The 17112-nt window shown below is 40.3% G+C and overlaps 1 protein-coding gene across 2 annotated transcripts in view; it reads right to left on the bottom strand.

The window, feature by feature from the left end:
• Positions 1-17112, bottom strand: part of PDE7A (phosphodiesterase 7A) — a 106955-nt gene that overhangs the window by 30515 nt on the left and 59328 nt on the right. For both annotated transcript variants that reach the window (XM_018058454.1, XM_018058455.1), the window contains exons 2-3: positions 16578-16638; positions 12262-12345 (exon numbers count right to left, since the gene is read on the bottom strand). In XM_018058454.1, the coding sequence (XP_017913943.1) occupies positions 12262-12345; positions 16578-16638 (145 nt within the window). The remainder of the gene's footprint in view (positions 1-12261; positions 12346-16577; positions 16639-17112) is intronic.

Here is a 17112-nt window from a genome sequence, read left to right as displayed (position 1 = left end):
GCGAAACAGACAGGCTGGAAATCGACATACCTTGAGCAGTATCATGCCCAGGACTCCCAGACCCTCTTCTCTGTCAAACAAACGGCACAGCAGAGCCATCACCGGCAGTTAGTTATTAGACGAAAGAGATTTTTCACAGAAAAAGCATTTGGATTTTGAGACTTTATCACTACCTGCTTTAATCGTCCACAAGAGGGCGCCCTGCGGTCACTATTATCTGCTACCTTAACACCATGACAATCATTTAGATGCATGTTAGCATGAGTTCCCCTTGGAGATTTTTAAAAAAATAATTTTTTTTTTTTTTTAAATTCAGTGCTGCAAGGTTTTAACTCTAGACTAAAGCAAGGTCATACTGAATGATAAATGAGTAAAAAAAAATAAGACATTCTATGTTCTAATCTCTCTTTAATTTTCCTTAAAAAAGAATAGGAGCCATATCAGGAAGCCTACTGCTCAATACTGAATAAATACATTTAGTTACATCTAAATTCAAGTTTTCTTGGAAGAATTTTTACATGCAGCATGCATGGATAAAGGGGGAAAGCAGAGGTGCTGACAGCGATGGTCTTTAAGGAGTACCCTATACTGCTACTGAGCGGCAGTGCAGCAAGGCGAATAAACACACGAGCTCTGGAGTCATACACCTGGGTTTGAATCCCAAGGCTGCCGCTTCTACTAGTTTTGTGACATCAGGAATGTCATGTAAGTTACCGAACTGAGTTTAATTACAAATGATGGAAGAGCCATCTTTGCAAGTCGAACAAATACTGGTTAAAAGAAGAGAAACTATATTTGTAATTTCAAATGTAATTTCAAATTTCCTATTTCCCTGTAAATAGGAAAGTAACGACCAGGCAGTACAGTATGAAAGAGTAAGATAAACAATATAGCAACAACAAAGTCCTTGTTTAGTCATTAAGTCGTGTCTGACTCTTTGGAACTCCATGGACTGCAGCAAAGCCAGGCTTCCTTGTCATAGCTGAGGGAAACGCCATGCGACAACTTCCATTCTTAAAGGAAGAAGCGGTAAAAAGGGTATGAGTTTGCGTGGGAGTTACTGTATACTTAAGACTTAGATAATCCAAGACAATAAAATCAGTATGACATAAGCTTTTAAGCTCAAAATAAACACAGAAACAGATGTTCTTTCTGTTCATATCACTAAGTATCAAAAAAGTACCTAAGTCTAACAGGGCCCTGTTAGGAAGATAAAAAACAACCCAAGTGCACATGAGGCTCTAAGGCAAAATTTAAGGAGAGTTTTGTCTGTTGTCACTGTAGGTCATCATGATAAAGACAACATGGGACATCTGATTCGACGTAAGGGCACTGGCCCGCCTGAATTAGGTTTACGGCTAATACAGATCATACTTAGAGAAATCAAGTGGGACCTTATAAAGTCTAACTGGGAGAAGATATCCAGTTTAGTCAACTTGATGCAACAATAATATATTCAATCTTTATAATGAAGCGTAAAGAAGACTGAGCACCAAAGAACTGATGCTTTCAAACTGTGGTGCTGGAGAAGACTCTTGAGAGTCCCTTGGACTGCAAGGACATCAAACCAGTCAATCCTAAAGGAAATCAACCCTCAATGTTCACTGGAAGGACTGATGCTGAAGCTGGAGCTCTAATACTTTGGCCACCTGATGCAAAGAGCCGACTCATTGGGAAAGACCCTGATGCTGGGAAAGACTGAGGGCGGAAGGAGAAGGGGATGACAGAGGATGAGATGGCTGGATGGCATCATTGACTCAGTGGACATGAGTTTGAGCAAACTCTGTGAGAAAAACGAAGGGAAGCCTGGTATGTTGCAGTCCGTGAGGTCGCAGAGTTGGACATGACTGAAAAACCAAAATGAGGCATAGGCTGCCAAAAACCAGAAACAAAAAGATGAGTAAGGCTAAAAGCCTTTGAGGCTAAGATGTAGATACCTTGAAAGGTTCCCTTGGTATCGGGTGGAATAAAGTGCAAAGTGAACATAAAGGCTCAAGATAATGGGCAAAACACATTTACATAGAATGGAACATTACCATGTGTCAGGAGTTAAAAGAAAACAGAAAACTGCATTCCTGCGGACGTGAAAGAAACAGACTGCTTATATTACATCTTGCCCAATGTTGGCAGAGACACCAGGGCTTCCAGTCTGGATGACGTCAATGAGCTTTGGTGAATTCCATGAAAAGAGGGAACTGTCAAGCTGATAGCCTCGGTTACTATTTAATAATCATGTCAGAATCTTTCAAAGGAAGATCTTACATTTTCTAAGCGTACATGTGGAGCAGAATTATAGTAATTCTTTTATGTTTAAAGAGATTAGAATTTGTTACTACAGAAGCTAAAGAGAATGTGTAACTAAAAGAATAATTTATTAAATGTAGGGACATTAAATTTAGAGCAAACATAAATTTTGAAAAAATTCAATATGGAATCCATTAAGTCCAACAGTTAGAACTGGACATGGAACAACAGACTGGTTCCAAATAGGAAAAGGAGTACGTCAAGGCTGTATACTGTCACCCTGCTTATTTAACTTATACGCAGAGTACATCATGAGAAACGCTGGGCTGGAAGAGCACAAGCTGGAATCAACATTGCCAGGAGAAATATCAATAATCTCAGATATGCAGATGACACCACCCTTATGGCAGCAAGTGAAGAGGAACTAAAAAGCCTCTTGATGAAAGTGAAAGAGGAGAGTGAGAAAGTTGGCTTAAAGCTCAACATTGAGAAAACGAAGATCATGGCATCTGGTCCCATCACTTCATGGCAAATAGATGGGGAAACAGTGGAAACCGTGTCAGACTTTATTTTATGGGGCTCCAAAATCACTGCAGATGGTGACTGCAGCCATGAAATTAAAAGATGCTTACTCCTTGGAAGGAAAGTTATGACCAACCTAGATAGCATGTTGAAAAGCAGAGACATTACTTTGCCAACAAAGGTCCGTCTAGTCAAGGCTATGGTTTTTCCAGTGGTCATGTATGGATGTGAGAGTTGGACTGTGAAGAAAGCTGAGTGCCAAAGAACTGATGCTTCTGAACTGTGGTGTTGGAGAAAACTCTTGAGAGTCCTTTGGACTGCAAGGAGGTCCAACCAGTCCATCCTAAAGGAAATCAGTCCTGGGTGTTCACTGGAAGGACTGATGCTAAAGCTGAAAGAAACTCCAATACTTTGGCCACCTCATGCGAAGAGTTGACTCATTGGAAAAGACCCTGATGCTGGGAGGGATTGGGGGTAGGAGGAGAAGGGGACGACAGAGGATGAGATGGCTGGATGGCATCATCGACTCAATGGACCTGAGTTTGAGTAGACTCCGGGAGCTGGTGATGGACAGGGAGGCCTGGCGTGCTGTGATGCATGGGGTCGCAAAGAGTTGGACACGACTGAGTGACTGAACTGAAGTCCAACTAATTTAGGAGTCCAAAATATTATAATTCAAGAGACCAGGTGTATGGTCAATTGGACACAGAAAAGTATTTGTAAGAATATTTGGGGCTCTTAATCCAGCCTACAGAAAGCTGGTCACTAAAGCCAACTTACTCAAAAGAAGGAAGCTGACAGGAGGAAGGCTCCTTGAAAGCCTCGTGAGGTGATGTGATGCTCAGAAGCAAAGAAGCTGCATTAGGGAGACCCAACTTGGGGGCCCTTTTCAGTTTACACCACTCAGCCACCAGCCTAACAACTTTGCCACTCTCTTGCTCTTTCTAATCAATCAATTTCTCTCTCCTCAGCCTTATTTTCTCCCCCCATTACTTTTTCCTCCCAATTTTTCTTAATGTACATATTGCTCATTATTATCAGGTGCTTCAAAACCATCAGTCTTCACAACATAAGGTAAGGAGACTACGCAGCTGAAAAATTAGTTGCACAAGGGACATCAAGAATCAGTTTATAAAAGCCAGAGGACCTGAAATCTGGACCTAAGTGGAAGTAATTCCTAGACAGAGCAGGTCTGAAGGTTGGGGATCTTGTAAGAATGGGATGAATGTTGAAGTTTTTCAGTAGCTGTCAAAGAAGTGTCAATGCTAACACTCAAGTTGAAATATTTGCCAAAAACTAATCAATTGTCTCTTGAGAAAGTGCACCAAGCCTTTAAAAAAAAGGTGTATATTATAAAATGATCACACGATAAGAGTCAACTGCTTTATCTGCTAATAATCCTACAGATTTCAACATCATTACACGATTCCATGTATAGCTTTGGGGGACAGACAAAGGACAAAGAGGTTAAGTAAGAAGCACCAATGTTAGCTCTTTGCTATCTAAACAAGTAATTAGTGATTAGCATAGTGTGAATACTCAAGGGTTGTTATGACACTTTTAAACAGCATCACCAGAAACTGCTCTCAATCAGTAAGCAATCTTACATCTCTTTTTGGGCTAAATAAAAATTTCTGACTAATGTGAGCATCTGAAAATTTCAGCAGTATCTTTAATAAGTTAAGATCTTCCAAATTTCTTAATAAACACAACCCATCATATAATTCCCACTGATATGTAAGTTCTGTCTAAACTGTAAAAACTGTCTAAACTTTCCTTATAGCTCAGTTGGTAAAGAATCTGCCTGTAATGCAGGAGGCCTGGGTTTGATTCCTGGGTCAGGAAGATCCCCTACAGAAGGAGATGGTAACCCATTCTAGTATTCTTGCCATGGATGGAGGAGCCTGGCGGGCTACAGTCCATAGGGTCTCAAGAGTCAGACATGACTTGGCGACTAAATCACCAACACCCAGAGAAGAAAATATTAGTACACAACAGTACCCCAAGGAATGTTTCTGAGCATCCTAAAATAATATCAACAATGACTTCCTTACATGAAAAATCCCATTCTCAAACCATGCAAATATGTGTGATATACATTATCTTTTGCACTATAAGGTAAGTAATAAGAACACAAACAGAGGTAAAAGAAGGCTTCATAAAATTTCTTTAGTGAGCAATGATACCTGGGAAAATTTTTTTGTTTTCTTGTCCCATAGAACCAAGATAATAACACCTGATAAGTTTACAAAGAAGCTAGCATGAACCATCTACTTAAAGCATTAGAGACCAAGACACAACCAACCAAACAAAACCCCCCAAACAACAACAAAATCTAGTTAAGAATGAAAGCCTCTGTAGGATACATCCATTAGTTGAGGGAAGATTTAACTTTTAAAGCAGAATCTGCAACAGACTAACCCTGACTGCATGTTTACAACACACCAGGTGTTTGGGAAAACACTTCTAGCAAAGAGGATTCCTGGTCATAAAAATCCCTCCACCCTCTGTAATCACGAATAGAGGGCAGTTTCAAAATGTCCTCCCAAAGTCTGAACTCTCTCCCTTCTTTATAAACAACCGCAGATATGATCTAATACTGGCTAATAAATTTGCACTCTGAGTATAAACCCCTGATCCTTAATAAATGCATAATTTAATTACCATACTTTTAAAGCCTTTTGTTTGGAGATCACAAAAAGTTACAAAGCCAAACAGTGCAAGGAATACTCTTTATCACATACCTCTTCACTCAGATTTGCCACTGTTAACATTTTATTTCACCTGCTTTACCATTTTGTACTGTGTGTGTGTTGTGTGTGTGTGCATGTGTGCATGTGTGCACATGCGTTGTGTGGTATGTGACCTGATTCTATTTTGAACATCTGAGGGTAGGTTTTAAACATTTTGGTGTTTACCCTCAAATACTTCAGTGAGTAACACCACAACCTAATTAATGCATGCTCCTATTATCAATAAGACCAACATGAATGTCTTCCCACCTACATTCACATTTGTATAAGATTATTCCCTTTGCATACATTTCTAGTGTTGAAATCAAAGAGGAAAATACATGTTCAAAATTCCTGATGCATAGTTTCTAATGTGAGCTTCTATCACTAGCGCCTCAGTGGCTCATTTGCTTAACTTGCTACATCTGATAGGAATTTGTTTTAAGAGTGAGGCTGAACACTGCTTCTGTCTTTAATGTATTTCCATGTTCAGCTAAGTTTCTTCTTTTGCCTCCTTATACCCTTTTAGAAAGATTCAAAGTCAGAACTCACTGCATGATAATCCACATGGCAAATCCTATTGTGAAAATCCATTTACAGGCCTCACGAAAACAAAAATAATGATTTATGACAAAGGATAATCCAAACCACAGAAACTCAAGGCAGATTATGTGATATCTATGTAATAAAATTATTAATGAGGTTCCACTTGTTAACTTGGGGCCTGTAATTGTTCCCTGAACGGCTAAATAGCTAGAGGAGAATGCACCCTGATATGGTAAAGCCAAACACTGTTTCTTATGGACTAAGAAATCTTTTTAAGATCACACTTCACAAAATATGCCAGATTAAAATTTTTTCTTTTCAGAATTCTGAGTGGTGTGATAAATAGAGCCTACTATACCAGCAGGAAAGAATGACTCACTTCTCTCCATATTAAAAAAAAAACCCTCCAAGTTAAATGATCATCTCGGCTTAGAGTGACACTCCTGTTTGGCAATAACTGCAGGATCAGTTTCACAGCGAATTTTCAACTGTGGCCCAGAGTCTAGGACATTTGCCACGATGGGGTCGGGAAGAGAATCCGCAGTCCTCGGAAGCTGTGTGGACTCCTGAGACGCCAGACCACAGAGGCTCCACATCAGGAGGTCAGCGTGCAGGCCCAGTCCCCAAACCTGAGGAACCTCAAAAGTCTGGGACTGCCTCACATTGCCTCTGACCACTTCTTGCCATTAGGTTTCATGTTTCACCCAATCTGGGCATCTTTATCTCTGAGGAGTATTTATTTCATTCATTTACCTTTACTGCCATTACTGACATCTTTGATCATATTTTTGCCTTTAGATTTTATATTCTTTGCTCCTGGTTTCATACTGACTTAGAAGATAAACACCCTATTTTAATTCCATGAAAGATTACTTCCAACAATGTGACCATTTCTAACTCCTCTCCCACCAAAAAGCCCCATTAGATGTATTCAAGATTTCCAACATCTTTTAACAATTATAATATTCAAATCCTCTATTTCACTTCAGTTCAGTTGCATCCAACTCTTTGCAACCCCATGAATCGCAGCACGCCAGGCCTCCCTGTCCATCACCAACTTCTAGAATTCACCCAAACTCATGTCCATAGAGTCAGTGATGCCATCCAGCCATCTCATCCTCTGTCGGCCCCTTCTCCTCCTGCCCCCAATCCCTCCCAGCATCAGGGTCTTTTCCAATGAGTCAACTCTTCGCATGAGGTGGCCAAAGTACTAGAGTTTCAGCTTTAGCATCATTCCTTCCAAAGAAATCTCGGGGCTGATCTTCAGAATGGACTGGTTGGATCCCCTTGCAGTCCAAGGGACTTTCAAGAGTCTTATCCAACACCACAGTTCAAAAGCATCAATTCTTTGGCACTCAGCTTTCTTCACAGTCCAACTCTCACAATCCATACATGACCACTGGAAAAACCATAGCCTTGACTAGACGGACCTTTGTTTGGCTCTGCTTTTGAATATGCTATCTAGGTTGGTCATAACTTTCCTTCCAAAGAGTAAGCGTCTTTTAATTCCATGGCTGCAGTCACCATCTGCAGTGATTTTGGAGCCCAGAAAAATAAAGTCTGACACTGTTTCCACTGTTTCCCCATTTATTTCCCATGAAGTCATGGGACCAGATGCCATGATCTTCATTTTCTGAATGTCGAGCTTTAAACCAACTTTTTCATTCTCCTCTTTCACTTTCATCAAGAGGCTTTTTAGTTCCTCTTCACTTGCTGCCATAAGGGTGGTGTCATCTGCATATCTGAGGTTATTGATATTTCTCCCGGCAATCTTGATTCCAGCTTGTGCTTCTTCCAGCCCAGCGTTTCTCACAATGTACTCTGCATATAAGTTAAATATGCAGGGTGACAATATACAAACTTGACATACTCCTTTTCCTATTTGGAACCAGTATGTTGTTTCATGTCCAATTCTAACTGTTGCTTCCTGACCTGTGTACAAATTTCTCAAGAGGCAGGTCAGGTGGTCTGATATTCCCATCTCTTTCAGAATTTTCCAAAGTTTGCTGTGGTCCACACAGTCAAAGGTTTTGGCATAGTCAATAAAGCAGAAATAGATGTTTTCCTGGAACTCTCTAGCTTTTTCAATGATCCAGCGGATGTTGGCAAATTGATCTCTGGTTCCTCTGCCTTTTCTAAAACCAGCTTGAACATCAGAAGTTCACGGTTCACATACTGCTGAAGCCTGGTTTGGAGAATTTTGAGCATTACTCTACTAGTGTGTGAGATGAGTGCAATTGTGTGGTAGTTGGAGCATTCTTTGGCATTGCCTTTCTTTGGGATTGGAATGAAAACTGACCTTTTCCAGTCCTGTGGCCACTACTGAGTTTTCCAAATTACTGGCATATTGAGTGCAGCACTTTCACAGCATCATCTTTCAGGATTTGAAATAGCTCAACTGGGAATTCCATCACCTCCACTAGCTTTGTTCATAGTGATGCTTTCTAAGGCCCACTTGACTTCACATTCCAGGATGTCTGGCTCTAAGTGAATGATCACACCATTGTGATTATCTGAATCGTGAAGATCTTTTTTGTACAGTTCTTCTGTGTATTCTTGCCATCTCTTCTTAATATCTTCTGCTTCTGTTAGGTCCATACCATTTCTGTCCTTTATTGAGCCCATCTTTCCATCAAATGTTCCCTTGGTATCTCTAATTTTCTTGAGGAGATCTCTAGTCTTTCCCATTCTGTTGTTTTCCGCTATTTCTTTGCATTGATCACTGAGGAAGGCTTTCTCATCTCTTCTTGCTATTCTTTGGAACTCTGCATTCAGATGCTTTTATCTTTCCTTTTCTCCTTTCCTTTTCACTTCTCTTCTTTTCACAGCTATTTGTAAGACCTCCTCAGACAGCCATTTTGCTTTTTTGCATTTCTTTTCCATGGGGATGGTCTTGATCCCTGTCTCCTGTACAATGCCACGAACCTCCGTCCATAGTTCATCAGGCACTCTATCTATCAGATCTAGGCCCTTAAATCTATTTCTCACTTCCACTATATAATCATAAGGGATTTGATTTAGGTCATACCTGAATGGTTGAGTGGTTTTCCCTACTTTCTTCAATTTAAGTCTGAATTTGGCAATAAGGAGTTCATGATCTGAGCCACAGTCAGCTCCTGGTCTTGTTTTTGTTGACTGTATGGAGCTTCTCCATCTTTGACTGAAGAGAATATAATCAATCTGATTTCGGTGTTGACCATCTGGTGATGTCCATGTGTAGAGTCTTCTCTTGTGTTGTTGGAAGAGGCTGTTTGCTATGACCAGTGCATTTTCTTGGCAACACTCTATTAGTCTTTGTCCTGCTTCATTCTGCATTCCAAGGCCAAATTTGCCCATTACTCCAGGTGTTTCTTGACTTCCTACTTTTGCATTCCAGTCCCCTATAATGAAAAGGACATCTTTTTTGGGTGTTAGTTCTAAAAGGTCTTGTAGGTCTTCATAGAACCATTCAACTTCAGCTTCTTCGCGTTACTGGTTGGGGCAGAGACTTGGGTTACTGTGATATTGAATGGTTTGCCTTGGAAACGAACATAGGTCATTCTGTCGTTTTTGAGATTGCATCCAAGTACTGCATTTTGGACTCTCTTTTCACTAAATTCAGTTAAAGCCTAGGAACTCACAATGCAACTGCATTTTTCTTTAGGTCAATATGTAGACTTCACCATTTTACTGATATTCTTACTCAGAGCCAATTTTTGTAACATTACAATATTTACAAAGAATTCTACCTAAACGTTTCAATGCGTATATGTTCACATGAACCAAAATTCAAAAGGGGGTACAACAAAAATTTCCTTTCTCATGTCCTTAAGCCATCCTGGTTTCCCTCCTGGAGGCAACCAATGTTACCAAGTTCTAATGTAATGTTACAAAGAAAAAGTACTCTTCCTTTCCCAAAAAAACCATCTAAGCTTGGAGTATTCTTTTATGCTATTCATATTTTTTTTACTAATATTTGTTTCCAAAGATTTTTTATAGATATTTACACGGAGTATTGTATGTGCTTCTTTAATACTGTATTTGCTCTATACAGAAATAACTCTGTATGATTCCTTTTTTTAATCTGAAAGAATTTAAAGAGCTGTGAGACTAATTGTTGTTTAGTCCCTAAATTGTGTCCAACTCTTTGTGACCACATGGACTGCAGCCGACCAGGCTCCTCTGTGCATGTAATTCTCCAGGCAAGAATACTGGAGTGGGTTGTCAGTTCCTTCTTCAGGGGATCTTCCTGACCCAGGGATCGAACCTGTCTTCTGCATTGGCAGGCGGATTCTTTACCATCTGCGCCACCAGGGAAGCCAATAAGCAGCCTTTAAAAGATCCTGAATAATTTGCTATAAAACCTCAGGACGTCACGCTTTTAGAGTGGTAACTGCAACGTTCTCCATGTTGATCCCAGAACTCTTTTACACTCTTAAAATTATTAATTGCCCCAGAGAGTTTTAGTTTATGAGAATTATATACAGTGATATTTTCCATGATAGGAACTAGAACAGAAATTCAAAATACTTACTGTATCGTTTCACTTAAAAATAACATAGGATTTCTGGTTTCTAGAACTGCACAGAAGGAGCTGAGAAGCTGCCATTCTGTCCTAACAACACACAAGAAGCTGAATAGACTGAAAAGTCAACAACTCTTCCAGGATCTGCTGAAGAGGTGGGGACACCAGGTGACTCACTGCCCCAAGGTTGGAGAGACGGGCGAACAGAGATAACTTACTGGCGTAGAGACTCACAAACAGAAACCTCCTTGAGAGCCAGTACTGGGGCAGAGGAACCTGAACACAGTTGGTGAGCTTCTGGAGGGTTCCTTGAGAGTTAAAAACTTCAGGGAAATCTAGGCATGAGCTGAGTACAGGAAGAAGCTTGTGAGATTTACCTCCAGGAGCCTGACCAGGTTAATCCCACAGTAAATGTCTGGCAAAACATACAGAGGAAGAATTGGCCAATCTGAAAAGGCTTATATCTATTAATACTAAAGAATCTAAATCATTAAATCAGTAACCTTCCAAAACAGAAAACACGAAGCCTAGATGGGTTTCACTGGTGAATTATTTAAGGAAAAAATTATACCAATTCTTTACAATCCCTTTCAGAGGCTAGAAGTGGAGGTAACACTTCCTAACTCACTCTAAAGAGACATTATATATAAAAAAGAAAACTACAGACCATTATCTCTCATGCACATAAATGCAAAAATTCTCAATAAAATATTCCCAAGCCAAATCAAGAGTCTGCTTCCTCCAAAGAGGTTTAATATTGACTTCTGGCAGGTGACTTAGAGGCCCTAAAAAATCACATATAATCTTACTCTAATCATTGACTGAGATACTTTAAAGCTGGGATTTATTTCTAACACACAGCTCTTGGAATTTCTAACTTAAGCATAGAGAGTTTACCAGGACAATCCCCCAGCCCCAGTGAGCTATAAACATCTGTTTTTGTTGTTCTAGCTTCAGGTGTCCAACAAAAAGCTCTGCTCAGCTTCTCACTCACTTTCCCAGCATCAGCAGATGCCACTAAGGGGAAAAGTCAGCTGAAAGCCAGGCTCATCCTTGCCTCGATGGTACTCTCACACACTCAAATACATAAGTCTTTTATATTTAGTCCAGTTTTCTTGATGTTTCTGAGTGTTACTATGAATGATCTATCCGATGTTACCAAAAGTAGAACTTCTCCAAAAACAGATTTAATATGTAGTATTCAAGGGTCTTAGAAGTTTTGTCTTTTCCTTTCTCTTCATCATGCGCTGGAACCAAACAATGTTTGTTTTCAAAAACATCTTTCAAGGTTATATGTATTTTTTAAAAATAAATTCAAAGGATACACCTTCTTGTGATGAAATACCTTTATAAAATATCATTTGCACAGAAACACTTATCTACCGTAGTGAAGACAAAACATTTAGAATGAAACTGTTTTGAAAATGCAGCTTTTAAAAAGAATGTACCAAAGTAATTTCACATTTAAATTAGAAAGAAGAAAAACTATTATTAGCTTTCATATTTTAATAATTTCCAACTCTACTTGCCTCTAAACATTTACAAACATTATTTAGGAATAAAGTGTCATTTATCATGACCTAATGTTTTGAAAACATTTTGAACATGTTTTTTCTTGTATTCCTTTCTCCCCTTTTGGAAAATTACATCATTTTATGAAAACCCGAAGTTTACTGGAAGTCTGAGAGAAATAGTATATCTGCCAACACTTACCATGAAAAATACGAAAATCAATATATGGATGAGAACCTCGTCTTTCTGATTCAAATCCTGCTCGACTCCTTACACGTACATCTCCTAAACAGAATCAGGGGTAAAACGAAAGTTGAGACGGCTGTTTTTCAGGAAGAAGCTCCCACATGCAGTAGAGGTCTCAGTGGTATCATACTCACAAGGAATGGCCTACTAATGATACGAATGGAATAGGTAGTTAAGAGCTGATTTATTTGAAGGGGTTTACAAATTTTCAGCACTGAGTTGTAAGGCTAGATGAACAGTTTTCTTTTCTTTTTTTAAACCTCCCCTACAGTAATTATAATCTCTATTTTAGAGTCACCTTCTTAAAGATGACTCAAGTATATGATAATCCAAACTCATATCTTATTACTCCCATGGAGTTAAAAAAATCCTGAGCAGGAAACTTTAAAAAGCCACAGTGAGAAGCAAATATTTACCAAGTGTCTACTCTGCCTAGCACTACACTATAGGCCATACGGGATATAAAGAAATAGAAAATATAGTACCTATTCTCCTATTTTTTGAAAGGTATAGAAAATTAAAACGTTAGATATTTCGCCTGAGACATTTGATTTGATCAACCTCTTTTCTCACTGAAAGTGGGTATAGTCAAGGTCTTCGGTTGTAAACTTTGCTGCTGATAAGCTCAGTATGTGCCTCTTGTATCCATGTGACTCTTGGACCTACAGCAACATAACCACTGCAGTCTTGTGCCAGGTATTCTTTCTGCGCTTTGAAGACATCCTTTTATTTAATTCTCTAACCAACTCTGAGAGATAGGAATCTTTTTCTTTTTAATATTTATCTATTTGGCTGCAACAGGTGTCAGTTGCAGCATGTGGGATCTATTAATAGTTCCCTGACCAGGGATCAAACCCCTTACAATGGGGGTACAGAGTCTTAGCCACTGGACCAGCAGGGAAGTCTCAAGAGACAGGAATCTTAACCCCCATTTTCAGATCCAGTAACTGAGATTTCTAGATGTTAAAGAGCACGTACAGGCCACAAAGCTGGCATAAAGCAGAGTCAAGATTTAAACCTAACTCTGTGGGCTCCAAAGGCAGGAACTTTCCCATTACACTTTCACAGCCTCCAAGTTCATAACCTTTAAGTCTTCAGGGCCTACACCTGCTTACAATTCCACTTGCCTGGAACGCCTTCCTGCTTATGCTTCATTTCAAGGGGCCTGTCAGCCACTGTGAGTCTATCCTATAATGATTAATCACTTCTCTCATGTGGCAATGCCTTCACTCTGGATCAAATGTTTACTGAGCACTTGCTGCATGTCAGGAAATACAGCAGTGAGCAAAATACACAGAGTCCCTGTCTTCATGAAGTGCGTCCTTTCATGCAGTGAGACCAATAATAAAGCAAATAAATAATGTCACTCTATGGAAGATGGTAATAGTAAAATGGAGAAAGGAAAGCAGAGAAAACTGAAAAGGGAGGGAGGTGAGGGTGGCCAGGTTGGGAAGCTGGTCCTGATGTGGTCAGAGACCTCAGTGAAAAGAGAGTATCTGAGCAGGGACCTAAAGGCAGGGAAGCAGCGAGCCTCATGGCCACCTGGGCAGAGAGGGTTCCAGACGTAAGGAAGAGCAAGCATGAATATCCTGCGATGGGAGCTTGCTTGGCATATTCAAAATCAAGCAGAGAGGCCAGCATGACTGGAGTGAGATGAGCGAAGGTAACTGATAGAATATGGGGTCAGAGAAACAGTCAGGCTAGATCATGCTGGACCTTCATGGGCCATTATAATAGCTTTGGCTGTTACTCTAAGGTAGAAAACTACTGGAAGATTCAGAACAGAGGAGCAAGATGGATTTAACTTAGGTCTGAAAACGTTTACTGGTTGTATAGATTAGAGAGTCAAGTAGAGAGACACAGGTAGATGCGGGGAGGCCAGTTAAGGAATGAGTGCATTCATCGAGGCAACAGCTATGTCCTGGGGGGAAGTGATTACGGGCAGATGCTGGTCAAGGATAATAAAGTTTTGATCACGCACGTAAGTTCTGGAGATCTTATGCACAACAACGTGTCGACAGCTAACAATAAAAAACTGAGTAACTGCAGTTTCGGCTGGGATGGTAACAGCATTGGTGTGGTGAAATTCTGGATGTACTTTGAAGGTAACAGTCAAGAGGATCTGCTGATGAAGTGGACATAGACTAAAGTGAGAAACAAGTCAAGAATGATGCCGATGAACCTAGAATCTGTCATACAGAGTGAACCGTGTCAGAAAGAAAAAAACAAATATTGACTGTTAACGCATATATATGAAATCTAGAAAAATGGTACTGAATAACCTAGTCAAAGGGCAGGAAGAGAGATGCAGACGCAGAGAATGGATTGCGGACACAGTGGTGGGGAGAGGGTGAAACGCACAGAGAGGAGCTCTGACATACGGACACTGGTGTGGGAAGCAGACAGCCGGGGGAGGCTGCCGCACAGCACACGGAGCGTGGCCGGGCTCGGTGGTGACCTAGAGCGCCGGGGTGGGGCTGGGAGGAGGCTCGAGAGGCAGGGGCTCTATGTACACTTATGGCTGAATCATGAGTTGCACAGCAGAATCCAACACAACACCATAAAGCAATTATTCTCCAATTAAAAATAAATTTAAAATGAAAACCAGAATGATGCCAAGGTTCCTGATCTGATAATAGAAGATTCAAGTTCCTTTTTCTGAGATGGTGAAAGAATATCAAATATACAGACTTGGGGAACACAAACATTTTAACAGGCCTGTTAAATGTGAGGTGCCCATGGCACATCCACGTGGAGACGTTCCACAGAGTGAAGAAGACAGGAGTCTAAGCTTTGTTTTAAGAAGAGCAGAATGCGGACATCTCTGCAGAGAGACGGAGACGGTGAGGAAGAAAAGGCTCCACGTTCCTGGGGGAGATATGTGCTAGGGTAGAATGGAACTAGGCAGATATGATACACAAAGTAAATCAAGGAAGGAAAAAAGGGAAGATGACACAAACGGGGCATTGGAGAACATGTGGGCTTACAAGGAGGAGGAGGAGTTAGTGAAATGAGGGAAAAAAAACCACCCCAGCAGCAGGTGAAGAATAAGGATGACTCAGTATTGTAGAAACTGAGCAAGGAATTCTGAGCATGAGGAGAACAGTCAAGCCAGAGAGGACAGTAAGAAAAGATGAGTAAATGTGTCCACTGGAATCTTTTAAAAATAGATTATTTATTTACTGAAAAAATTTTGGCCACTCCATGTAGCATATTAGCTCCTGGACCAGGGATTGAACTTACATCCCCCCTGCACTGGCAACACGGAATCTTAACCACCAGGGAAGTCCCTGGACTCTTAATAGTACATTTTTAATATTATGAACTAAAGTACAAGGTACCAAGGAGTGTGTGGATGAAGGGAAAAAGTCTGGCAAAGAGAGGGAGCGAGAAAGAAAATTATACACTCACACACATCAAATTAATTTACCCTCTGGACTTGAGTAATACATTAAAGATTTAAGAACCAAGACTAGGAGAAGACGCATGGCCTTCTCACCAGCCAACTGAGAACACATCCAGGGACAGGACCATGAGGTCAGGTATTTTTCGTGGTCTCGTCTTTTTTCACATTACCGTGGACATCCGTTTAGCACTCAGCAACTCTGCAATCTAAGACTTTTCATGAAGAATCATCAGGATGCATCTTAAAATTGTGTACTCGTAAAAGAGTCTCAGTTATAAAGCTAGAGATTTCTTAATTACCTATAACTCTTAAGATGCCCCCCTCTTTTCCGCAACATGTTAATTTTGGTTTCTAGATTCCACTTCAAAGTAACAGACATTTATGCTGCAACAGTGATGCAAAGCTTCCTAATGAAAGATATCTCAGTCCTGAATAACAGTAGATAACAAAATTAACTTATACTAATGCAAACTTGATTTTTTGATTTGCGGTGCTACAGAAGACTCTTGAGAGTCCTTTGGACAGAAAGGACATCAAACCAGTCAATCCTAAAGGAAATCAGTCCTGAATGAATATTCACTGGAAGGACTGATGCTGAAGCTCCAATACTTTGGCCACCTGATGCAAAGAGCCAACTCACTGGAAAAGACCCTGATGCTGAGAAACACTGAAGGCAGGAGGAGAAGTAGGTGGGCGACAGAGGATGAGACGGTTAGATAGCATCACTGACGCAATGCACATGAATTTGAGAAACTCCAGGAGACAGTGAAGGACAGGGAAGCTTGGCATGCTGCAGTTCATTGGGTCACAGAGTCGGGCACAACTTAGCCACTGGATCACAAAATGCAAAATAAAGAATTCTTACCAAGCATACGAATGTACAGTGCAGTCTGATCCGAGCTGTCATAGGAGATAGCTCCACGCCTCTAGAAGAAAAAACACACACATTTTAATGCAGACAATTTAGTATGTGATATCAAGTTCAATTCAACATATATGTATTTGTTATTTTCTGTGATGCACTGTGCAAGAGAAGTTGGGATACACAAAATGAAATTAAACATGGCATTTGCCAGTCTGGCTGACACCTCTGTCTCAGACTTCCAGTGTCCAGAACTTCTCAGTAAATTCTGACCTTGCCTCCCCACCCTTGAGTTTCTGTTGTTTAAGCCACCCCCTCAGTGGCATATGTTAGAGTAGTCCAAGCAGACTAACAAATATAGGTAAATCAGGGTAGGTAGTTTCAATCCTCTGTGTTCAGGCCAAAAGTGGAGGAAGAGTTTCACTTTTCAGGGTATATATTTTCTTTCTGGTATGTTCCCAATTTTGGCCCACTGTTTACAGTGTCTATTACATATCTATTCATTGGATTTCATTTTCATGTTACTAAGACATGGAAG

This window comes from Capra hircus, chromosome 14 (assembly GCF_001704415.2).
Source record: "Capra hircus breed San Clemente chromosome 14, ASM170441v1, whole genome shotgun sequence".
Lineage (NCBI taxonomy): Eukaryota > Metazoa > Chordata > Mammalia > Artiodactyla > Bovidae > Capra > Capra hircus.
Note: the sequence above shows the minus strand (reverse complement) of the source record. Positions and strands in the feature narration are given on the sequence as shown.